The sequence below is a fragment of the Pelophylax lessonae genome (genome assembly GCF_965119305.1).
Source record: "Pelophylax lessonae genome assembly, chromosome: 5".
Taxonomy (NCBI): domain Eukaryota; kingdom Metazoa; phylum Chordata; class Amphibia; order Anura; family Ranidae; genus Pelophylax; species Pelophylax lessonae.
In genome coordinates, this window is record NC_138772.1 from 482,197,134 (window position 1) to 482,223,786 (window position 26,653).

General features: G+C 43.2%; 1 protein-coding gene across 1 annotated transcript in view; it reads left to right on the forward strand.

The window, feature by feature from the left end:
- The window catches only part of LOC309556736 (uncharacterized protein), a 50,476-nt gene that overhangs the window by 11,734 nt on the left and 12,089 nt on the right, over positions 1-26,653 (forward strand). The window contains exon 2 of the mRNA XM_082259223.1: positions 22,539-22,811. Coding sequence (XP_082115349.1) covers positions 22,539-22,811 — 273 coding nt within the window. The remainder of the gene's footprint in view (positions 1-22,538; positions 22,812-26,653) is intronic.

Here is a 26,653-nt window from a genome sequence, read left to right on the forward strand (position 1 = left end):
GTATTTTTGGGAGCTGCAGGGACGGCTTTGGTATTTTTAGGAACTGTAGGTATGGCTTTTGTATTTTTAGGAGCTGTAGGGACTGCTTTTGTATTTTTAGGAGCTGTAGGGACAGCTTTTGTATTTTTAGGAGCTGTAGGGACGGCTTTTGCATTTTTGGGAGCTGTAGGGACGACTTTTGTATTTTTAGGAGCTGTAGGGGCGGCTTTAGTATTTTTAGGAGCTGTAGGGACAGCTTTTGTATTTTTAGGAGCTGCAGGTACTTTTAGAAGCTGTGGGGATGGCTTTTCTATTTTTAGGAGCTGTAGGGATGGCTTTTCTATTTTTAGGAGCTGTAGGGATGGCTTTTACATTTTTAGGAGCTTTAGGGATGACTTTTGTATTTTTAGGAGCTGTAGGGATGGCTTTTGTATTTTTAGGAGCTGCGGGTATTTTTAGGAGCTGTGGGGATGGCTTTTCTATTTTTAGGAGCTGTAGGGACGGCTTTTCTATTTTTAGGAGCTGTGGGGACGGCTTTTCTATTTTTAGGAGCTGTGGGGATGGCTTTTGTATTTTTAGGAGCTGTGGGGATGGCTTTTGTATTTTTAGGAGCTGTGGGGATGGCTTTTTTATTTTTAGGAACTGTAGGGACGGCTTTTGTATTTTTAGGAACTGTAGGGACGGCTTTTGTATTTTTAGGAGCTGTAGGGACGGCTTTTGAATTTTTAGGAACTGTAGGGACGGCTTTTGTATTTTTAGGAACTGTAGGGACGGCTTTTGTATTTTTAGGAACTGTAGGGACGGCTTTTGTATTTTTAGGAGCTGTAGGGACAGCTTTTACATTTTTAGGAGCTTTAGGGATGGCTTTTGTATTTTTAGGAGCTGTAGGGATGGCTTTTCTATTTTTAGGAGCTGTAGGGACGGCTTTTCTATTTTTAGGAGCTGTGGGGACGGCTTTTCTATTTTTAGGAGCTGTGGGGATGGCTTTTGTATTTTTAGGAGCTGTGGGGATGGCTTTTGTATTTTTAGGAGCTGTGGGGATGGCTTTTGTATTTTTAGGAACTGTAGGGACGGCTTTTGTATTTTTAGGAACTGTAGGGACGGCTTTTGTATTTTTAGGAGCTGTAGGGACGGCTTTTGGATTTTTAGGAGCTGTGAGGATGGCTTTTGTATTTTTTGGAGCTGTAGGGATGGCTCTTCTATTTTTAGGAGCTGTAGGGATTGTTTTTCTATTTTAGGAGCTGTAGAGGATCAATTTATTCATTTTTTTTCCAAAGGTTAAATTGGGCTTTAATCCTTTTTGTTTCTGTTGAGCTTCTGATGACATTGGTTGTTATTATGATTTTTACACTTGTTTTCCGCACATATAGTACAGTGATTGGAAACATGATGTGAAAAGTATGGCCATGTCTTAAATTGTTCACCTTTTGTGCATTCCACAAAACCTGATGTCTGTTATTAACTTTCAGTGTTAAACATTTACAGTGTCCTGCTCAGTGGGTATAAGTACATGTTTAACAAGACTGTCCCTCTCCCAGCGCAATGATGTCATGCCAAGCTTGGGCAACTCGCTACACATTCACCATCTGATCTCCGGGGGAATTTTAAGGCTAGGCTTGCAGTTTGACCATGAGTATACAGCGTCACTTTGTCCTGAATATTTCCTTCTGCATCTTCTGCAGTGTACTTATTCTTGATTTGCTGTATAGAATTCTGTAAAATAATGTATATCTTACAGAAGTCTTATATTACACTAAGTTTTTAATCCAATCTCTAAATTGTTATATATACATTTTTTTAAAACGTCAGTAAAAAGGAAATGGAGTTGTGAAGAAACCTTTAAACCCTTCCCTTCTGCACTACTAATCATGTCTGTAAGCCTTTCTGCTTGTTTTTATGAAGCAATATTAAGCCCAAAACTAAAAATGTATTATATTGCAGCTTACCAATCATTAGATGTGGTGGTCGCATTCGTTTTCTTTTTTTAAGGCCTTTTCCCTCAGTTTTTTCCTGGTGATCTGGCATATAACACACCTCAGTCCATCTAGCTCAACCAATAAAAAAAAAAAAATACTATTTTTTTTTTTTATCAGCGAGTACGAGTACCGATACTTTTGTTTTTTTTTAGTACTCACCGATAACAATTACCAACTGTGCAGTTTACACTCCAGCTGTCAGCAATGGTACAAAGCATTTAAAAGTTATTTACAAATGAAATATATATATTTTTAAAATTTTGCGCTTTTGCGCTTTTTTTCAATGTGAAACGAGTAAATATATGTTAAAGGTGTAAAAAAATATTAACGAACAAAGCAAACAAAAACAATTTTTTTAAATTTTTTTTAATTAAATTCTAAAATAGAAGTGAAAAAAAACAGCAGGAAAATAATAATTATATGGAGAAGGAGAATAGGGAGTTAATTAAGGCTGAGTAGAGTAAACTAAGGGTTAATAACAGGAGGAACATTTAATTGAAAAACAAAAAAATACAACTTTTTTTTTACTTGACAGATTGCTTTAAACTGACTTCATCTACAGATTGAAGTTCATCCCTTTGGTCTGTATATGAATAAACAGAAAGATACAAAAAGAAACAATGTTTCTTTTTAGCTTTCCATTTTAGTGGCTGAGCAATGTTGTTGATAAACATTGCCTGGCTGATTTATTATTTTTTTTTTAACAGCTCCAATTGTCGGGACTTCGTTTACACGTCAGCTGTCAACAGGGGAACCCCACTGACAGCTGAATGAGTCAGCAGTTAATAAGGACGCGGAGGCCCCGTTTCCTAACAACCAGTATTTGCTGGCTTTTTTTTTTTTCATTTCAGCTGACAGTGGGGAAATCCCACTAACAGCAGAAAGAACTGAGCCTGAAAATATCAGTTTCAAATATTGAAGCATTTGCACGAGTACCAATACCGGCATGGGTATGGGTGCAACCCTAAACAGCAGCATTGTCAGTCTGGGGGGAAGGGAGTGTTAGAAGTAGTAGCAGACTAACAAATTAAAGCCAAACTGCACTTGCACAAACAGTTACAGCAAACAGTTTTTTTCTCCTTTTGGAATAAAGACTTTATATGAATAAAAAAAAGGCAATCATTGTAAGTGCCATTGTCAGTGGTAAATAGTTTGTCTCACCCCTCTAAATGCTACATCTGCAGGAGAGCTTGTTGTTTTGAAAAACAGACCTACTGGCTGGATCTCTAGATAGAAATAAAAGAAAAAAAAGTATAAAAAAGAAAACTAAACACATCTAATCATTGGTAAACTGCAATATAATAAATGTTTGCTTTAGGGTTTAATACTGCTTTAAGTAAACACATGTTGTCCTCTGCTCAACAAATAGATCTGCCCCTTAGAAAAAAAAGTTGAGGCTGTAATAGTACTTTAAGGAGCAAGCTCGTCCAAAATTGTTGCTGAATTTTGGGGCCGATACTGAAGTTAGTTCTGCTGTAAATTAAAGGATAAGTTCTCCTTTCATATTATGAATTATGCATGCACCGGCCTCCTGATCTCTGCTGTGACAGCACACCTTCTCCCCGTGTCTGCTGCCACAATTCAAAAAATATGTGGCCATGCGGGGCTCCGCCCACTCAGCCACGTCACTCATTCACAGTTCTCTGTGAATGGAAAACTGGAGTTTTCCATGATGACATCACAGAGCTGGTGGAGGTTAGAGACCTTCCTTCCATTTGAGGATGCCCCACAGATGCTCGATAGGGTTAAGTCTGGAGACATGCTTGGCCAGTCCATCACCTTTACCCTCAGCTTCTTTAGCAAGGCAGTGGTTGTCTTGGAGGTGTGTTTGGGGTCGTTATGTTGGAATACTGCCATGCGGCCCAGTCTCCGAAGGGAGGGGATCATGCTCTGCTTCAGTATGTCACAGTACATATTGGCATTCATGGTTCCCTCAATGATCTGTAGCTCCTCAGTGCCAGCAGCTCCAGACCATGACACTTCCACCACCATGCTTGACTGTAGGCAAGACACACTTGTCTTTGTACTCCTCACCTGGTTGCTGCCACACACGCTTGACACCATCTGAACCAAATAAGTTTATCTTGGTCTCATCAGACCCCAGGACATGGTTCCAGTAATCCATGTCCTTAGTCTGCTTGTCTTCAGCAAACTGTTTGTGGCTTTCTTGTGCATCATCTTTAGAAGAGGATTCCAACAGCCATGCAGATCAATTTGATGCAGTGTGCGGCGTATGGTCTGAGCACTGACAGGCTGACCCCCCCACCCCTTCAACCTCTGCAGCAATGCTGGCAGCACTCATACGTCTATTTCCCCAAAGAAAACCTCTGGATATGATGCTAAGCACATGCACTCAACTTCTTTGGTCGACCATGGCGAGGCCTGTTCTGAGTGGAACCTGTCCTGCTAAACCGCTGTATGGCCTTGACCACCGTGCTGCAGCTCAGTCTCAGGGTCTTGGCAATCTTCTTATAGCCTAGGCCATCTTTATGTAGAGCTACAATTCTTTCTCAAATTTAACACACCTGCTTCCCATTCACAACTGAGACCTTGTAACACTAACGATTCACATGACACCGGGGGGGGGGGGGGGGTGGCTAATTGGGCTTTCAGAATACATGATTAGCCAGCAGGAGCTAGCATGGATAGGGGAATCTAAAAGAGAAATCTACACTATATTAACAAAAGTATTGGGGGCCTGCCTTTACACGCACATGAACTTTAATGACATCCCAGTCTTAGTCTGTAGGGTTCAATATTGAGTTGGCCCACATTTTGCAGCTATAACAGCTTCAACTCTTCTGGGAAGGCTGTCCACAAGGTTTAGGAGTGTGTCTATGGGAATGTTTGACCATTTGACCGGGCTTGCAGTCTTCACTCTAATTCATCCCAAATGTGTTCTATAGGGTTGAGGTCAGGACTCTGTGCAGGCCAGTCAAGTTCCTCCAGACATGGATGAGCGAGTTTGGGTTGGAGGAATTTGACTGGCCTGATCTCAACCCGATAGAACACCTTTGGGATAAATTAGAGTGAAGACTGTGAGCCAGGCCTTCTCTCCAACATCAGTGCCTGACCTCACAAATGTGCTTCTGGAAGAATGGTCAAACATTCCCATAGACACACTCCTAAACCTTGTGGACACCCTTCCCAGAAGAGTTAAAGCTGTTATAGCTGCAAAGGGTGGGCCAACTCTATATTGAACCCTACAGACTAAAGCCCCGTACACACGCAACGATTATCGGCCGACCGATCGTCCGACTTTTGTCCAAGTTGTGTTTTGTTGGTTGGAATGTGCCTAGACTGCACATGAATTTTCTCGGCCAACAAAAATCTACTTCAGAAGTGATGTCATGTGTTGGTTTGTTTTCTTTGTGTTTTTTCTTCTCTGAGCATGCCCAGTCTTGCTGATCAGATTTTTGTCTGCCGAAATCTGTACTGACTGATGGAAAATCGGCAGTTGTGTTGACGGCCAACAAAAATTTTATAGCCTGCATACCAGATTTTTTTCGGACGAAAAGTCGGAGTCGGTTGTCGAAAGCATCATACTAACAAGCAGAAAATCGGCCGATCGGACGTTGGCCGAAAATTCCCGGCCAATAATCGATGCGTGTGTACGAGGCATTAGACTGGGATGCCATTAAACTTCATGTGTATGTAAAGGCAGGCGTCCCAATACTGTTGGTAAAACAGTGAATATGTGTATGGCTAGCTTGAAACTATTGAAATAGGCTTAAAATGTGTTTAAATACTACCAATGAACTTCTCGCATTTATCCCTTTTAGTCTACTAAGTATACCATTGAAAGCATTTTGTTTTCTGTTAGATAAGGGCCAAACAAAAAAAACGATCTATTGATCTTGCCGGAAATCTTGCCAGCTCTCAGCCTGTGCTGTACTGTTATCAGCAGTGCCAGGACAAGGTCATTCAGTGCCCAGTGAAAAGTTGCCAAACTGTGCACCCCCCCCCCTTCCCATTCATGATGTGTGAGCTTAGGGGGTACGCAACCCACACCTCCTCCCGGCTCTCTCCTCACTGCTCCCAGTGCTGGGCTTACAAGAGTAGTGATGCTGCTGTCACTACTCCTGTAAGCCTTGTAACAGAAGGAACTCAGCACAGGGGGCCTCCATCCCTGCAGTAAACCATTGCGCCCAGGGCAGCTGACCCTTCTGCCCACCCCTTGTCCTTCCTGCCCATCCCTTGTCCCTGCTGCCCACCCCTTGTCCTGGCCCTGCTTATCAGTTACATTGTTTCCAGCAGCCTTTGTGAACTACGAATTCCTCTCTCACTCCTATGGTATGTAGAATAGGAGCAGGGGAAGTGTTCTGCAGTTCTGCCATAGCAGGCTGATCCTCCATGGACACAGTACAATGAGTAAGCTTTGTCACCCTAGGATAGGACGTGTGTTACTAGCGGGATCACTGGGGGAAAATAAAGATGAAAAAAGAAAACAAATGCAGCCATCACATCTTAGGTTTAGTGAACTGCAATATATTACATAAAAAAGAAAAAAGCAGCACTTTTTTATATACTGTACTTTTTGTGTTTGTATATTCACACATATTGCATGCTGTTTTTTCCAGAACACTGAGCCCCCGTTCACACTGGGGCGACCTGTGAGGCTACCTGGTCGCCTCACAGGTCGCCGCAGGTCGCCTCCCATAGGGAAGCTGCGGACCCGTTCTGATAGGAGCGCCACAAGTCGCTCCGACTCAGAAAAAGGGTCCGGAGCTTCTTTGGGGCGACCAGGAGGCGACCGCCATAGACTTCAATGTTATGAAGTCCGTGGCGGCCGCTCCGAGGTCGCGGCGCGCTGCTCGCACCGCGACCTCGGAGGTCGCGGTGCGAAGTAGCGTCGCCCCAGTGTGAACGGGGGCTTAAAGTGGTGTTCCAGCTGTGGAAAAAAAAAATAAAAGTCAGCAGCTACAAATACTGTACAAATACTGTAGCTGATGACTTTTAATATATAGACACTTACCTATCCAGGGAGCCCGCAATGTCAGCACCCTAGCCGATTTTTGGATCTTTTTTTGGATTTTTGGATTTGCCATTCATTCTATGGGAAACTGGCAATGAAGCCTTTCGGCTTCATAGCCGGTTCCCTACTGCGCATGCGCAAAGTGCGCTGCGCATTCTAATTGGCTCGGCGGCGGGGTAAGGAAAAGGAGGACGGAACTTCCGAGGGACTGTGCCACGGCGCTGTCTCATGGAAGTGGGGAAGGGTACCTGTCAAAAACAGGTACCCGTTCCCCCCCTTCCCCCTTAAAAGTGCCCCCAAATGTGGCATCGGAGGAGAGGAGGAAGCGGAAGAGCGGAAGTTCCACTTTTGGGTGGAACTCCGCTATAAAGCGGTTGTATCCCCTGTTTAAAGAAAATTTAATAAAATAAAAACCCTGCAGGACAATGGCATAATGTGCTAGTATGAATCGCATAATAGCACATTATGAAATACTTACCTTAGAACAAAGCCCTTACACCGCTGAGGGAGCTGACATGCTTGCTCGGCGTCTCTTTTGGGTTCGGCGTCTCCGGTGCTGTGAGTGACGGGAGCCGCGGTGACGTCACTCCTGCCCATGCGCGCAGGAGTTCACTTTCCGGCAAGGAACCGGCAAGGAGCTCTGAAGGTCCGGCTGGACCTTCAGAGCTCATGCGCCGCTGCTGTCAGCGGCTGCATGCAGGGAAAATATCTCCTAAACTGTGCAGTTTATTATAGGCTTACCTGTAGGTAAAAATGAAAAAGCGGAGTATACTACCACAGTAAGTGCTGACAGCTGACTTTCTAGATATGCAATATATTACAGTTTAATTGTATTTCTTATCTTCTGACTCGATAGCAGGCAGGATTCCCCAGGAGGCAATACAAGTTCCTTATTATCTTATGCTTTTTCTGGGTCAGTGATTGAAATATATACAAGCCAGAGGCAGCCAGGCAACTAGTATTCCTGACAGGGGTCAGTAATGGCAGCCATTGTGTTTGTAGTGGTTACATTGTTACACAGCAGCTCATTTCCAGCACACTGAATGAAAAGAAGCTCATCAGACATCTCAGCCATCTTTTGCACAGGGATTGCACTTTGTTCCCTAAGATGCCGTCTAGACTGAAACAAAATACTGCCGGCTATTACATGACCCGAGTACATGAGTGAGTGGGAATCATATACTATGAAGGTGTACCTGTCCTCCGCATGTCACTGAACAGGCGCAGCAGACACAGTACAGGGACAATGGGGAAAAGATTCACATTGCTGTTACTATTATCTATTACAGTAGTCTCTCATTGTACAATATTTTTCAGGGTCAACCGCTTGATCAAAATTGCAGCTAAATGAAAACATGTAGAAAATTATTTCCCAGATAAGCAGAAAATTCAATAATCCAGTTATTGTAGGTTTTATACCAGTAAAATGATAGACATGTTTTACCTTTGGCTTTTATTGTAACATAATTATTAAAATACACTATCTAAAGCCAAAACTTTCTAAGTCATTTTGGCTAGAGTACTAAATGGTGAACCTTTTGCATGTTTTTTGTAATCTTTCCCATTTGGGAGATTTCTCCTCACTTCCTGTCCCGTGTTGTCACCAAAAAAGCGTCCCCATTGGAAGATTTTTCCTCTATTTCTGTTCTGGTGGCAACTCAACATTTTGGATATTCAATCACTTTCAGTCAATGGTCCAGTGACAGATTCCTGGTGGATTTGTCAGGTGGGTTTGGACCAGGATCTAAATACACCTGAGCTCATCATTAATCACAAGGATAAATAAAAAGTACACTGAACATTTATAAATTATAAACGCAACACTTTTGTTTTTGCCCCATTCTTCATGAGCTGAACTCAAAGATGTAAGACTTTTTCTATGTACACACAAGGCCTATTTCCCTCATTGTTCATAAATCTGTCTAAATCTGTGTTAGTGAGCACTTCTCCTTTGCCGAGAGAATCCATGCACCTCACAGGTGTGACATATCAAGATGCTGATTAGACAGCATGATTATTGCACAGGTGTGCCTTAGGCTGGCCACAATAAAAGGCCACTCTTAAATGTGCAGTTTTATCACACAGCACAATGCCACAGATGTCGCACATTTGGAGGTAGCGTGCAATCGGCATGCTGACTGCAGGAATGTCCACCAGAGCTGTTGCCCGTGAATTGAATGTTCATTTCTCTACCATAAGCCGTCTCCAAAGGTGTTTCAGAGAATTTGGCAGTACATCCAACCGGCCTCACAACCGCAGACCACGTGTAACCACACCAGCCCAGGACCTCCACATCCAGCATTTTCACCTCCGAGAACGTCTGGGACCAGCCACCCGGACAGCTGCTGCAACAATCGGTTTGTATAACCAAAGAATTTCCGCACAAACTGTCAGAAACCGTCTCAGGGAAGCTCATCTGCATTCTCCCCGTCCTCATCGGAGTCTCCACCTGACTTCAGTTCATCGTCGTAACTGACTTGAGTGGGCAAATGCTGACATTCGATGGCGTTTGGGGTAATGAGAGAAATGGAGCCGCTCAGGTGTATCAGTCCGACCTGGTGCTGGTAAGACCCGCCATCCGGATAAATGCAAAAGAATTAGTGGAACCGCACCCAGGTAGATGAAAACAATTGGAATACTTTATTCTTCAAATCAAAATGTGAACAGACAGTGCAGGGAACAGGTAATCCAGGATAACGCGTTTCACGGCGCACACAGCCGCTTACTCATAACCGTGATTCGATGGCGTTTGGCACTTTGGAGAGGTATTCTCTTGACGGATGAATCCCAGTTTTCATTGCACAGGGCAGATGGCAGACAGCGTGTACGGCGTCATGTGGGTGAGTGGTTTGCTGATGTTAACGTTGTGGCCCATGGTGTCGGTGAGGTTATGGTATGGGTTTCGTATGTTATGAATAACAAAAACAGGTGCATTTTATTGATGGCATTTTGAATGCACAGAGATACCATGACGAGATCCTGAGGCCCATTGTTGTGCCATTCATCCACAACCATAACCTCATGTTGCAGCATGATAATGCATGGCCCCATGGTGCAAGGATCTGTACACAATTCCTGGAAGCTGAAAACATCCCAGTTCTTGCTTAGCCAGCATCCTCACCGGACATGTCACCCATTGAGCATGTTTGGGATGCTCTGGATCGGCGTATAGGACAGTGTGTTCCAGGTCCTGCCAATATCCAGTAACTTCGCACAGCCATTGAAGAGGAGTGGACTAACATTCCACAGGCCACAATCAACAACCTGATCAACTCTATGTGAAGGAGATGTGTTGCACTACATGAGACAAATGGTGGTCACACCAGATACTGACTGGTTTTCGGACCCCCCCAATATAGTAAAACTGCACATTTTGGAGTGGCCTTTTTTTGTGACCAGCCTAAGGCACACCTGTGCAATAATCATGCCCTCTAATTAGCATCTTGATATGCCACACCTGTGAGGTGGATGGATTATCTCGGCAAAGGAGAAGTGCTCACTAACACAGATTTAGACAGATTTGTAAACAATATTTGAGAGAAATAGGCCTTTTGTGTACATAGAAAAAGTCTTAGATCTTTGAGTTCAGCTCATGAAAAATGGGGGCAAAAACAAAAGTGTTGCTTTTTTAATTCTCTTTATTTGGGACAAAAACAGTAAAAAGAAAATGTTAAAAACCAAGCACTGGACACAGATCCTTGTGTGGAAATTGTCATTATTTAAGCCTACTAGCTTGGGTTTGGCAGCTCTCCACAATTCTGAGGGACCCACGGGGGGGGGGGGGGGGGGGGATTAGGGTCACCTAAATTGAGAACTCTACATGTAGAAAAAGAGAACCAAACAAAACTTTCCAAGAGTCCAAAATCTCTTTTTATTTCCGCAAATGACAACAGGAAAGCAAGAGGATAGGGCCAAAAACACCCCTTCATCAGGGCTGCAAAAAGACACAGAAGATGGGAATAACAAGTGTGGGGGTATATACTGTGTATGTATATATATATATACAGTATACACTATAGTGTCCAAAGCATTGGGACACCTGCCTTTACCACGCACATGAACTTTTATGGCATCCCTGTCTTAGTCCGTAGGGTTCAATATTGAGTTGGCCCACCCTTTGCAACTATAACAGCTTCAACTCTTCTGGGAAGGCTGTCCACAGTGTTTAGGAGTGTGTCTATGGGAATGCTTAACCATTCTTCTTTTGAGGTCAGGCACTGATGTTGGACGAGAGGGCCTGGCTCGCAGTCTCCGCTCTAATTCATTCCAAAGGCATTCTATTGGGTTGAGGTCAGTCGAGTTCCTCCATCTCAAACTCACCCATCCATGTCTTTATAGACCTTGCTTTGAGCACTGGTGTGCAGTCATGTTGGAACAAATCTGTTCCCACAAAGTTGGGAGCATTACATTTTTCAGAACGTCTTGGTATACTGACCCCTTAAGAGTTCCCTTGACTGGAACTAAGGGGCCAAGCCTAACCCCTGAAAAACAATCCCACACCATAATCCCCCCCTCCACCAAATGATTTGGACCAGTCCACAAATGCAGGGAGCTGCAAAGGAAGCTGATGCTGGAGGACAGGAAAAGATGAATCACAATAAATCATGTCCTTTATGAACACTCGCCGTCCACCATGCCCAACAATGACTGCGACACCATGGCACACTCTGCATGGTACACTTTCTTTAGCGCACAGAAATCTACCCCTGCCATGACAGAGTTAGTTGCTTTCTGTTTTCCCCTAGGAAAAAAAAGTCTTCTGCTGGTAACAGCTCATATTCCAGCCCAAGAAACACCTCCGGCATGAACTTCAATGTCTAAAGTGGAGCCCCAGTGTCTATTGGGCAGTCTTCTGAGTGGCTATAAAATGCTTTACCTTCATGACTTGCTATGCCACCTTCTGACAATAAAAAAACTGTGACACAATGTATATCGTGTGTCCTGCCTCTTGAGGTTTTGCAGCAAAAGACAACGTTGGCTGACCACCCTGGGCCCATTTTACAAGAAGTCTAGGGGAAAATCTACCCTATTCAGTTCATCCAGGAGTGCCAAATAAAAGGGGGCCCTCAGACCCATTAATTATTGGCTCTGCTGGTTATGTTGTTTACTTTGCAGTCACATATTTTCTAAATTTAGAATCAGGGATCTCTTTTTTATATTTTTAGGTAGGAGCTCTGTAATAAATGATCAGACAACAATGATTGCATCAGCTTGGAAAGTGAATTCTGTGTGTTCAGTAACTGTTGTGCTCCATAATAACAACAACTGTATATTTACAGGGAAACCAATTAGCCTAATAGTGTTAACTAGGGATGAGGGATTCTACCAGTGTGTTTAATTGGCTGTTGCCTTCCTTCATTATGACTATTTATAAACCTGAAGTAATGGGTATAAATATGATTCATGTATTGGAGATTACAAAGAAGTTTATTTATGGCAATTTTTACATATTTACATTGGTCCAGCATGGAGCAACCTAAGTATGTATGTGCCATACCTGTGGGATCCCCATGGAAGCTGGAAATCACTGTACACCCCCAATTCCAAAACATTTGGGACACTGTAAAATATACATAAAAACAGGATGCAGTAATTTACAAATCTCATAAACCCATATTTTATTCACAATAGAAAATAGAAAACATATCTCATGTTCAAGCACTTGCCCGAACCTCCTCATGTATGAGTACAGCGGCAGAGCGGCTCTCCTGTGCCCGATCACGTGATCCAGCACTTCAGTGTAATGCCTCAGATGATCTGCGCATGCGCAGAATGTAACGTCACTCCAGCTGATATCCCGGTCACTATCCCTATCATCTGGTCATTATCAGCAAAATTATTATTTTGTTATTATTTTTTTTAGTGAGTGGAACGCACGCCAGGCTTTACGCAGCTTTCATTTCCTGCATATTACAGTGGGCTGTTTTTTACATTGTATCTTTACTTTAGTGATGCTTTTTTAAAATTATATTTTAATAAACATATCTATGGATTTTACACTATGAGAGGCTGTCTCTCTATTTATATTTTTTGCCTGCCTACTAACCTTTGGGAGAAACATCGGGATTGTAACAAGGAGGAGCAAGGATCTGTGAGAACAACCAGGAAACATCTGGAACTGCAGGACAGGTCCTCCTAAAAGACCTACAAGCCTTCTTAACTTCCCCTGCTGTATAGTAAGGGAGTCACTGACATCTGGTGAAGATGGTGTGTAAATATCACAGCACGTGGTGGAATACTGACTACAGGGGAGATCCTGGGAACAAGGCACGAAGATTCCGCGGGACTTCTCACACATGTTCTGGACCTGTCCGCTCATTGCAAGATCCTGGGAGGAAGCAGTCGCTTTACTAAACTCTATCATCTCTACCCCCTCTGAACCTTTGATGTCCATTTGTCTACTTGGACTCGTGGAACATCTCTTACCCACAGTACAGTGATGGTCTGGGGAGGCATATCCATGGAGGGATGCACAGACCTTCACAGGCTAGACAATGGATTCCTGACTGCCATTAGGTATCAGGATGAAATCCTTGGACCCATTGTCAGACGCTACACTGGTGCAGTGGGCCCTGGTTTCTTCTTGGTGCAAAACAATGCCCGGCCTCATGTGGCGAGAGTATGCAGCCAGTTCCTGGAGGATGAAGGAATTGATACCCCTGAATGACCCCCACGCTCGCCTGACCTGAATCCAATAGAACACCTCTGGGACATTATTTTTCGGTCCATCTGATGTGCCAGGTTGCACCTCAGTCTGTTCAGGAGCTCAGTGATGCCCTGGTCCAGATCTGGGAGGAAATATCCCAGGACACCATCCGTCGTCTCATTAGGAGCATGGCCTGATGTTGTCAGGCATGCATACAAGCACATTGGAGGCCATACAAACTACTGAGTACCATCTTGAGTTGCAGCAATGAAATTTCAGCAAAATGGACTAGCCTGCTGCATCATTGTTTCACTTTGATTTTTGGGGTGTCTTCGAATTTAGCCCTCTGAAGGAAACGCTGTATTTTGGCCTATGCCGACTAGGCCTAGGACGGCACTTTGCAGGGGGGCATCAAAAAAGCTCCCCTCACGAAAAAAAACAGCCTGCTCCCGAACAAAATTAGTCCCTGCCGGCTTGCACTACACTTTTACTGTAGCCCCAGCAGTGGTATTGCTATGGGGGTGTGGGGGGTGCGGACCGCACCTGGGTGACACACAACAGAGGGGTGACACCCGTCCGCCGGGCCACATTTCCTAACCACTGGTTGTGGTATGTGTCACCAGCGCTAAGGGGGCCGTCTGCATGTTGACAGGATGGGCTAAATGGAATCTGCCAGCGCTGTCCATGTGATGGTGCTGACAAATCAGAATGCCTCGTGCGCTGAGAGTTACAGATGTAGGTGATGCCGCTGCGTCCTGACAGCGGGGGATCACAGGACATTGAAACAGGGGGACTAGGGGGAAAGGGGAGGGTGTCCAGTGAACTTGCGCTTTAATGTCATGCTGAGATCCAAGGACGGCAGAGGAGGGGAGGGCTGTGCTGTGTACACAGTGGACGATCCTCACTGCTCCCTACCTGGGACCCGCTCCATCAGTCCTCCTCATCTGACATTGATACTGCTGACGTGGATCTCAGGGGGTTCCTATCTGGGTGATCCAGGATGTGTCCCCCCATAGGAGAAGAATAAAGGATGCCTGGCACAGGGATGTGCTGCCATATTACACGGGCTCTCCTCTGCCTACCAGGAATAATACTCTGTTACCCACCCCCTCTCTCCTGGATCTTCCAGGATACCTTCAAGCCTGTGGTGACATGTTGGGTTCTTCCAGGACTGGGAGTGATTGGAAAGTACTGATTCCTCTCCCCTCCATCATCCTGGAGAAGAGTAGAGGGAGGACTCAGCACACCTGCAGCCTTCCTCAAACCGACTATGACTGCGGCAATAGCCAACTCTCTCATCCGATAGAAGAGTCAGGCAAGGGAATCCAACAGTTACCAGGTGTGTACTTCCAAGAGACGCACAGCAGCCCCCAGCAAGGACGACCAAGAGGTATGTCTAGGGGTGTTCACTAAAGTCTACTTCTGCAGTGGGGGAAAGAAGCCGGTCCGGAGAAAACCAGATCAGTGCTTGACAGCTACTTACATTCCATACATTTGTCCCCCCATCCACCCTTCCCTCCTTCCATTCATTCATCCATCCATCCATCCCTCATTTCATTCATTCCTCTATCCATAAGTGTGTCCATCTTTCTGTTTATTCACCCCTACTTCCATCCATACACCCATTAATCCCTCTATCCATCCATCCCTTCTTCCCTTTCTCCAAAAATCTCCATAAAGCTGACCCAACACTTAAAGAAAATCAGATTGGACATTCTCCTTTATATTTGCCATTACCATGTAATATAAGGACATAGCTAAACATACATTCACTCTGTATCCAATCAGGCATGCCCTTGTACTACACATTTGATGGTAGCTCAAAAGGAAGTCTTATAATCAGATTGTATAGAATATGGCCATCTTAAGGCTCACTATGCATGTTACATAAGGTGGAGCCTAAAAAGGAAGGGGTGTGGTTTACAGATGGCTGTTTTAAACAGGAAGGGGCATGGCCTTGACAGGAAGGGGTGGGTCATATTTAAATTAGGGGGTGCACGAGTTTAGTCAGGCCTAGGGCAGCACAAAACCTAAATACACCACTGTCTGTAGGGCGAGAATTTTCATTTCCATCAAACAATGTGGCAAACTTTCCTTCCTAACACATTAACCAGTCCATACCAGTATAGATATCCAGCATGATATTTTTCCCCATTGAGATCTGATGTGTTTTTAAAGTGTTCTTTTAATTCTTTTGAGCCGTGCATTTTGCCACCTATGTGTAAGAGTTGGTTCACACTATGGCGACACGACTTCGGGGGCGACTATTAAAGTCGCCGTGCACCGCGACTTCGGCGCGACTTGCACGGACTTCACATAATGGAAGTCAATGCAAGTCGCTCCGACTTCGGTCAAAAGTAATGCAGGAACTATTTTCTAAGTCGGAGCGACTTGAGTCGCTCCTATTAGAACGGTTCCAATTGCACTGAATGGACCGCGACCTGTCAGGCGGCCAAGTCGCCTGACAAGTCGCGGTAGGGTGAACCGGGACTTACACATATGTTTACATTAATAGCATTCATGTCATTTATAATGTATCTAGGCACTTATATTGTTTTTTATATGTTATAGCAAGTGCTGCCTGAGAATAATTTTATATCGAATAACCCTTTGTTGCAAATAATAGACAGCAGCTGCATTTATTAGTACAATTATTGTTTATTTAGGCGCGGGTGTTTTTCATGTTTACAGTATGTACAGCACAGTGATGATGTCTGCTATGCTGACATGGTAATAACTGGGTTTGCAAAGTCGTTTGGTGCACACAGTGTGCAATGATACACTTTGTAGCTATGAAGAAATATATATAAAATACATTTTTGAGCCTGGAGTTCAGTTTAAGATAAAATACTGGATTTCTGCTTTGCAGTTTGTGGAACCAACAATGCTTGGAATGTTTTTTTGCATTACCAGGTCAATGCCCCAGGAGAAATGTGGAAGCGTGTGTGATAATAAGACAGTGACACAAACACGGTGACATACAAACAAATAGAAGGTTCCCATAGAGGCACTCTATCTGTAATGGATGGCTGTAGGGAATATGGCCAACACACAGTGATTGTGTGCAGGACAGATCTGTATATGGGATAATGCATGCTAATATGTTTGTAACTGAAAGACCTACTTTAAAAGGAATCTCTTCTCTAAGAGCTCATTCAAACTAGCAGCTGGGGGGGAGGGGCAGTAAAATGCCATGGGGGAGCTGCAGTTGTACCGCACCCAACTGCTCCCCCTTTAGCTTAGGCAGCAGCAGGGGGTGTGCTCATGATGTGGTTATGATGCTTTGCCTCGCTGCTGCTGCAGGAAATATACCCTCTGTCACCTGTGGCATGCTACACCCCTGTCACTTGCAGTGGGCTACCATAGGGTCCAAGGGGTTAAAGGAGGGGGAGAGAATGATGGCAAGAATGTCATTGCTGTAAGAAAAACAAACTAGATCAAATCCCATTTGGAGATTGCACTACCTGAAGAATGTCATACTAACTGTGAAGCATGTTGCAGTAGCCTCCTGTTGAAGGGGTGTTTTTTCCAAGAAAGGTTAAGGAATAGGTGGGGGTGGTTAAGACTGAGGGCAGGATAGATAGATCAAAATATAGGACAGTCCTGGAAGAAAACCTTTCAACCTCAGGAATTAACACCAGTAGGGAGGCTCACCTTCCAGGACAATGATCCTAGACACACAGCTTATGTGCATGTAACAAATGTGGATCGCTTTTCAGGGACCAAAGCACAGGTGAAAGAGCCCATAGAGCACCTGTCAGGTTGTTAGGTCTGGTGACCACTTTCCAAGACAGAATGTGATGGGAAATCCAAACCTTCCAAGGTTTATCTATAAAGCAGTGAATGTGACTGGTGCAGGACTAATCACACATACCTCAAAAATTCACCTGCAGAAAATGTTTGTTAAATGTCTGGTTAACAATATAAATATGCACCATAGAGTTGTCACCAGAAAAGGAACAGGAGATATCTTCTATTGGGGACACTTGTTTCAGTGATTTCCCCCCACACTCCCTCCTGATTGGAGCACAGGATTTGTGACGGTGCAGGGATGTGTCTTATACTAGAGACAAACTGCTGCTTTTAGGCTACGTTCACATGTGGGCGTAGGGGATCGCGGGCAGAATCACCGCGATTCCGCCCGCGATCCAGAAATCATTGCAATCGCGGGACACCTGTGCAATGCCTGTGATTTGCAATAGCACCCCAAACGCTGTACGATGTTGCCGCGATTTCCACCTGCCGAATCGCGGTAACATCGCGCAAAAAACAGAATCGTGGGACGCATGATGCCCAAAAAAGACAAAACAAACAAGAGCTTCTTTTGTGCGTCATGCGTCCCGCGATTGTTTGCGCAATGTTACCGCGATTCGGCAGCGTTTTGGGGTGCCATTGCAAATCACGGCCATCGCACAGGCGTCCCGCGATTTGCAACGATTTCCGTTTTGCGGGCAGAGTTGCAGTGATTCTGCCCGCAATCCGCTACGCCAACATGTGAACGTATATACTCAGTGCAGCGCTCCTCCTCTTCAGTGGGGTGCACAGGAGGGCTAATATGGAAACATTTCTCCATAATAAAAATATCTGTTCCAATTCGGTATTGCAGCGCGTTAAGAAAAATTGGACATGTTTATTTTTCTGAGTTTTAGTGCATTGAGAGGTCCATATAAGTCAATAGCAAGGCATGAACAATTCCCCGAATCCCTCCTTGTTCCCTCCGGCTCGTCACATGAATGAACAGTCTAGGGGTGTTGTTTGTTTTGTTGTTTATTGGTAATTTGGGATAGGAGAGGGGAATAGTGGGATACTCCATTTGAACTATTCACATTGTTTGAGGACTTCTATCTTCAAAACTCCACTTGAAAAGATATGGAACAGCCAGGCTGTTAATCCACACTGCCACAAGGGTGGATGGGGTTTTAGTTTACACCTAGGGGTGCGTTTTTCCATGGAAGCTTCATAAAAATTATATCTGTGAGAATAGGGCAAAATCAAATCAAAATGAAAATTTCTTAGACTTTATTCTCTGTAGGTCAAATGGTATTTAGTGAAAAATATGTGATTAGGGACAACACCACCTTATGGCCACTAGATGATGATAAGTAATTAAGTATGCTTTTTAGCTCCATCTAGTGGCCATAATGTGGTATTTTCCCCATTTATACAGTTTTTTTTTTTTTTTTTCAATAAATAACACTGAATCTGCAGAATCTATAAGCCTGAGAATATTAAATTTTGCCCCAGTATCACAGAATTAATTTACATGTAGTTTCAATAAATAATCAGTTATATGATTTTTATTTTTTTTTAACCCACCATGTGTTGTGAGAACAGTTTGGTATCAGAATTCAAATTCAGCTGCCAGTCATCCCAGCGTGTTGATATTGTCATTTCCAGTAGCAAACATCCTCCTATACTTTGGGGTCTGCTGAACATTCACAACTGACGTGTGTGGAATGAGAGACTGTTACAGGTAACCACAACAAATGTAGAAATACTGGATCTCCAGTGCTGCACTTTGTCTTTTATATGCCACTTTATTTAAAATGAATTACCAGCAGTGATGGAGGTGCAGTGTTTCTATGGTAAATGCTGGTACTGCAAGCTGGAATATCCCCTTTTTTGGCAGAATGAAGTGAATTAGGATTTGAAGCAAAAACCCCCTTCGTTGTGGGACTTTAGGGTAACAATAAAATGTATATAGAGAGATAATTTTCTAAAATATTTTATTTATTGATTTTAATAAATTCTTTGAATAATAATCTCATTATCAAATATTTCAATACAATGTTATAGCATTTGACCATAAGTGATTGGTCCATCAAACACATAAATATATAATGAACATAGTGCTACTTGAGGAGTGGTACAAAGTCCCACAACAAAGGGGATTTTTGCTTCAAAACCTATTTCGGGATTATGGTAACACATTACCTTTGAGTTGTCTACATAACTTTGTATGAAGTGAATTAGGAAACTCCGCAGGCAGGGGGCATTAGATCCATAAAGAAAAAACAAATAAAGAGATTGGAATGGGATCTTATATGTGCAAAACCATCAAATATCATTGATCAGTTAAAAATTGTATATATATATATATTTTTACATATTTACATTAAAAACCCATAAAATAATGGTATAGGTGTAAATTATATACTGTATACGATATTGTAGAACTGAAAAGTTGAATATAGTCCTTTACACATAGTCTTCTACCTGTTTCCCCATCCTGGCTTCATCAGGATGTATGTGCAAAGGGTACTAATAAAATAAACAAAGACATTTATTTCCATGTAAGATTCAACCATAAATCATAACATAACATAAAGATTAATTACACAGAACAGCAGATATAGGCTAGAAATTTCCTATGGTGAGAGGTTTTCCTTTCATCCTCTCCCCCTGAATTCATCTCATCATAATGTCACGCGGCGTATATCCTGACTGTGTAGGGGTGACACTTTCCTGGTGAATTTGAAGACATTTCTAGACAATATCTGCTGTTCTGTGTAATTATTATCTATGTAATGTTATGATTTATGGTTAAATCCTGACGAAGCCTCCAATCCTGACAAAGCCAGGATGGCGAAACATGTAGAAGACTATGTGTAAAGGACTATATTCAAATTTCAATTTTACAATTTTGTATACAGTATATAATTTTTTCATCTAAATCTATACCATTGTTTTTTGGGTTTTTAATAAAAAAATGCAAAATAAAATGATAACATTTTTAACTGATCAATGATCTTTGATGGTTTTGCCTCTATAAAATCCCATTCCAATCTCGTTTTTTGTTTTTCTTAATATTTAAGGGATGAAGGTGCCATGGATTTATTCCTTCCTTACCCACAATATATACAATTGGTTCCATATGGAGTCTACATCTGAAGTCTCTGTTATTTCCCATTGAGATTGGAAGGGTGGGTGGAGGCTATACTGAAATGTTATGTTAAATAAAATATGGAAATTGAAAGTAGTCGTCAACCCCCGACATGAAATATGAACAAAGCATATCCCTGTATAGTGTGTGCTTGTCTCAGGAGAACTTCGAGCCATTTCTGTCCACTGCCTCGTTCCTCTGCTATCAGCATGGATCACTTCTGATGAGTTTTCCAGATGCCAAGAGAAAAATAGTGATATGGGAGGGACCCCAGATGATTGACAGCCTCAGCTCTGTTCTTGTGAGCTGTGTGGAGGGGGTGTGTCCTTTCCCTTCTATCAGCTCTCAGAGCTCTCCTCGCCAAGGTAAACTCAGCTTTTCAGAGCTGAGAGATGCTGTGCAATTGGTGCACTTTGAATGGATGTAGGGCAGAGACGCTGCAGATAAACAGGTATAACTTATATAGGAGGATTTGTTTCCTCTCTGCGTATCACCTAAGGCCAGTGACTTCACTGGGTATATGTAAGGGTTTACAGACCACTTTAAACTGAGTTGCAGGGTTATGTACTATAAGTACTAAGAACACTGAGAGAACTGTATTGATGCTTATATTACATATGTGGGCAACATCGGCACGCCAGCTGTTGAGGAACTATATGTCCCATGAGGCATTGCAAGACTCTGACATCCCCTCTGACTCACAGAGGCTAGATGGGATCTGTAGTTTTACCACAGCTGGGGTACTGAGGTTGCCTACCTATGCTTTATTGTGTCCATAGTAGCAGGAAGCATTTAAAAAGCCCAAGAGGTGAAGTGGTTACTGCGTGTCATGTTGCCTCCCCAAAGGGGACCACCCAATACAGAATTCTCAAATTGTCCCTGAACAGTTCCAAAACAATATGGTGATGCCACCTTTCTCCTGCGCTTAGAATCCAAGCTCCCCGACCACAATTCCCACGGGACTCACATATGGCATCTCGGATGGCTAGAGTCTTGCTGCCCTAAAGTACTGGGGTACTACAAACATAAGAAAACAAAGAAGGGCGCATTATCCTCAATAGTATGGCTTTATTAAATCATAAAAATGGCTACTCACAAACAGAAGTTAAAAATTATCATATCAGACTCAATCGCTTGAGTGTCTGGAATAGTCCATGTCCTTAGTCCTGTTGAGATGACGGCTGACGCATTTCGAGGCTTAGCCTCTTCCTCAGAGCCACCTCTGATCATTTTTAACTTCTGTTTGTGAGTAGCCATTTTTATGATTTAATAAAGCCATACTATTGAGGATAATGCACTAGGTCGGTGCGCCCTTCTTTGTTTTCTTATGTTTGTTCCTGAACAGTACAGCGGGAAGATGCTGAAATATTTAATAAATATCGAGTAGATTTTCACCCACAATGTCCACTTCCAAGGGAAGAAGTGCTCAAACTTCCTACTCTATAAGATCAGTTAATGTTGCAAAAAGGATCCAAGTGGATTATGTGAAGGGGAGACACCACTGCCACCAGAAATTCTGGGTCAAGGTCATTATGTGTTTAGCAGATCCCACACAGTCAGACATGAAAATCCCAAATCCTCTGTCCTCCACTGGGTTTGACCTGATAGTCCCTTGCAGGCTGTATAAAGAAGGTCTAGATTGTGGGTGAAAGTGCTTCTTCCTCTCACAATCCATCCCTCAGGGACTAAGTAGGCGACATCCTAATGGTTGACATCCCAGGGCTGCACAATTGCCATGGCAATTATGGGAAGCCCCTTTATCTTCGTATTTGTAATATCCAGAATACAGCAGGTATGATGTCCCCAACTCAAGGCGACAAAATAGAAAAGAACAGCAACTAAGACCCAAGACAGGCACATCATGATGGAATGCTTTAGAAATATAAGAGCCCAACAGATGACTCAAGCCACCAGAAACCACCTCTAACCAAAAATATGATTTTTGGGCGAAGTGACCATTTATATCAAATCCAAATGCTTATCATGTCAGCACATTTACATAACTGTATTTGTAGAACATTAAAGACCTTTATTATTATATGCAGGCACATTTATACTGACTCTTATGTGTACTTTCAGCTTCAGAGGTCAGTGACCATATCATAGATGACATTGAAACCATTCCAGACCAAACAAAGCTGGTCCCATTGACAGAGAATGAGCCATCGACCAATGAAATTCCCCCAGAAGAGGAGCAAGTTCAGGTTGAAGAAGCAACAGAGGTTGATGAATCAGAAACGGCGCCCGATACAGAAGACGGCAATGATGCCTTTTTGTCAGCAGAGGAGGAACTAGCACAGGCTGAGGAATCTTCAGAAGTCATCACTAACCAGGACAGCTCAGTGGTGGAAGGTTAGTAGCTTCTATGTACAACAATTGGAATAAAGGGAATGTGTAACCTGTAAAATCTAAGTGTAAAGTGGCTTAGACATGAAATATGAACAAAGCACATCCCTCTATAGTGTGTACTTGTCTCAATTAAGAGCACTGGAAAATAAAAGAGAAAAGTTCCCCACAGGGTGGGACTATAGTGACCTACAAGTGGAAGTCAAAAAATATTGTGCAGGGGTATTAAAAAATATATTTTTATTAAAGTTCCGGCCACAGAATCTTTTTTTTTTTTTTTATAATACCTCCCAAACAGTGACCCACCGACCTTTATATATCAGCTAATCCTGGTTTATATCGTTAAATAACAGTTAGGCAATCCTAAAATCTTACTTTATCTAATGTTTGCAGAGCGCCGCCATCTTTGTCCGGGTTACACGAGTCTTTAGTGGGGAAATGTCTGCCCTGCTTCCTGCTTCTTGTGGGAGGAGGCCGGTGACTCCAGCGCAAAATCTCGCGCATGCCCAGTACTATACGATCGTACTGGGTTTCCATAGGGACGGCAGCTCCGCCTAACATCGCGTCATTTCCTGTTTGGGAAAAACACGATGAGAGGAGCGGCCGGCCGCCTACATCATTGCTCATTGCATCCTGGGAGCGACGAGTAACAGCTCCCAGGACGCATTGCAGGACAGGAAGTGACGGCGCGGGCTGCGCGGCTGAGGAAGGAGGAAGTGGATGTCAAGGTGAGTATATTATCCTCTGTAAAGGTAAGTAAAAAAAAAATAACGCCGGGAATATCCAATTCTTGCTCATGGAAGGATAAGGAAGTGGATGCCATAAAATGTAAAGGCATGATTTTTTGCCCGGAACTCTGCTTTAAATAGATCATTAAAATATCAAAAGCGTTGAAATATGATGACAAAATAACAGAGAATTTGTTACCGGGTGCAATTAAGAGCACTAAGTGTCATTTCTGTCTGCTGCTTTGTTCCTCTGCTATCAGCATAGGTCCCCCTGGACATGTTTTCCTGACACCAAGCGAAAAAAAGGTGACAGAGGAGGGAGCTCCAGCAGATAGAAAGCCCCAGCTCTGTTCCTGTGAGCTGTTTGAAGGAGGGGGGGGGGGTCTCTTCCTTCCAATCATCTCTCAGAGCTCTGCGGAGTTTAATTTTAGCTCTCTGCCCCCTCATAAATTTAGTACTGTAAACAGTTGTAGAGAAGAGAAGACAGCAGATAAGCAGGTACAACTTATGTAGGAGGATTTGTTTCATCTCTGTGTATCCCCTGAGGATAGTCCCTTCATTGGGTATATTGTAGGGATTTACAACCACTTTAAGGTCATTGAAGCAAAGATGCCTAGGCCACATTTAGCAGTGTTAGTATGCTTTGGTTAACTTGATAAAAACTCTATGACTAATTTGTCTACCTAAAAATGGTAATGCTCAACACAGGGCTTGTGTCCTCCCCTCCCCTGACAGCTGCCCATCGCAGCTGGTGCACCCCTGGCATGCTAAAGAAAAATCTATTTATATACTGTACAGTCTATAAACTACTTCTGCAGGTGTCTGGTGACGTCACAGTTCCTCTTCACCCACTGCTTCCTCCCATGGGTGGCGGATTCTAAATACTGAAGAGTGGTGTCACATATTGGCATGGCCTTGCTTTCTGCTGCATTCCTTCAGTGAGACCGGTTGGGGGGTGGAGTCTGAGCTCATGCTGGGCATCACTTTACCCATGCTGATTGGTTTCCAGGCAGTGGTTAGCAACAGCATAGTCATAGAATTCATGGGTGGCTTGTTCTCCCATCAGATGTTCTTAGCACAGGGCGTAGAGTTGGGGACCTTTAATATACAGCTTATGGGACCTATAACCCAATTTTTTATTGTGGGAGTGAAGTATCACAGTAGCAGCTGCAGCTTTCACAGTGATCCTCACTGTCTTCCTCATCCTCATCATGTCAAAAAGCTGCCCTGCTGCAAAGTTACCACTGGGAGTCACCCACATGACATGGATGTTATTCAGATAACACCTTGCATTTTTCTCAATTAATGCAAAGTGTTCTCTGATTGGATGAGGTGATTGTAATGTTATCACTCCGCCTTTACACCTTATCCAATTAGAGAAAGTTTGCATTCATTGAGAATATTGCAGGGCTTTCTCCCACTGTCAAGCAAGCAACCCCCTGTGTTCACTATGCAGCTGGGCATGGGATGCAGCAGACAGCAAGGATCACTGTAGTAGCCATCTATAGTGCTTCCACAGGTGTCAGCCAGCTATGGTATATTCTAACTTACATTGGTTACATTGGCTTTGTGTACGGGTGTGCAGTCATATTGGAACAGAAAGGGGCCATCCCCAAACGGTTCCCACAAAGTATGGAGCATGACATTTTTCAAAATGTCTTGGTATGCTGACACCTTAAGAGTTCCCTTCACTGGAACTAAGAGGCCAAGCCCAACCCCTGAAAAACAACCCCACACCATAATCCCCCCCTCCACCAAATGATTTGGACCAGTGCACGAAGCAAGGTCCATAAAGACATGGATGAGTGAGTTTGGGGTGGAGGAACTTAACTGACCCGCACAGAGACCTCAACCCGATAGAACACCTTTGGAATGAATTAGAGTGGAGACTGCAAACCAGGCCTTCTCGTCCAAATCAGTGCCTGACCTCACAAATGCGCTTCTGCAAGAATGGTCAAACATTCCGATAGACACACTCCAAAACCTTGTGGACAGCCTTCCCTGAAGAGTTACATAGTTACATAGTTAGTGAGGTTGAAAAAAGACACCAGTCCATCCAGTTCAACCTATGATGTGTGAGTGTGTGTTTATGTCAATAGTACATTGTATACCCCTGTATGTTGTGGTCGTTAAGGTGCCCATCTAATAGTTTTTTTAAACTATCGACACTCCCTGTTGATACCACTGCTTGCGAAAGAGAATTCCACATCCTTACCGCTTTGACAGTAAAGAAACCTTTACGCAGTTAAAGGTTAACTCGCTTCTCTTCTAATTTTAGTGAATGGCCGCTTTTCTTTTTAAATTCCCCCTCGTCAAAAAGTTTTTTCCCTATGCTAGGGTCGCCAGTACGGTATTTGTACATTGATATCATATCCCCTCCCAAGTGTCTCCTCTCCAGAGAGAATAAGTTCAATGCTTGTAGTCTTTTCTCATAGCCAAAGTCCTCCAGTCCCTTTATTAGCTTTGTTGCCCTTCTCTGGACTCTCTCCAGTTCCGGCACATCCTTCCTGAGGACCGGTGCCCAGAACTGGATGGCATACTCGAGATGCGGCCAGATCAGAGTTTTGTAAAATGGGAGAATTATCGTTTTATCTCTGGAGTGAATCCCTTTTTAATATATGCCAATATTCAGTTGGCTTTGCTTTAAAGCTGTTATAGATGCAAAGGGTGGGCCAATTCAATATTAAAGCCTTTGGGCTAAGACTGGGATGCCATTAAAGTTCATGTACGTTTAAAGGCAGGCGTCCCAATACTTTTGACAATATAGTGTATAAACAGTGCTAAGATATATAGTGCTCTAAAAAAATACCAGAATCACATATACAATCCAATTAGCAGTATAAGATCAATCAAAAATTGTTTTAAAGTGGAGTAGTGCCAATATAAGTGTCCACTCTGAAATAAGTTCCACTATGAGAAATATGCAATGAAAGTCCAAATCTTCTTGGTATTTCAAATAACAACAAACTTCTTACCAAAAAACTAGACCAACAGTGTGCCCACCACTAAAGACCCCTACAGGTGGTATCTTGTGGACCCCACTGTTAAATAGAGGCCACAAATGCTTACAGAGTTAGGTTGAAAAAAGATACAAGTCCATCTAGCTCAACCAAAAAAAAA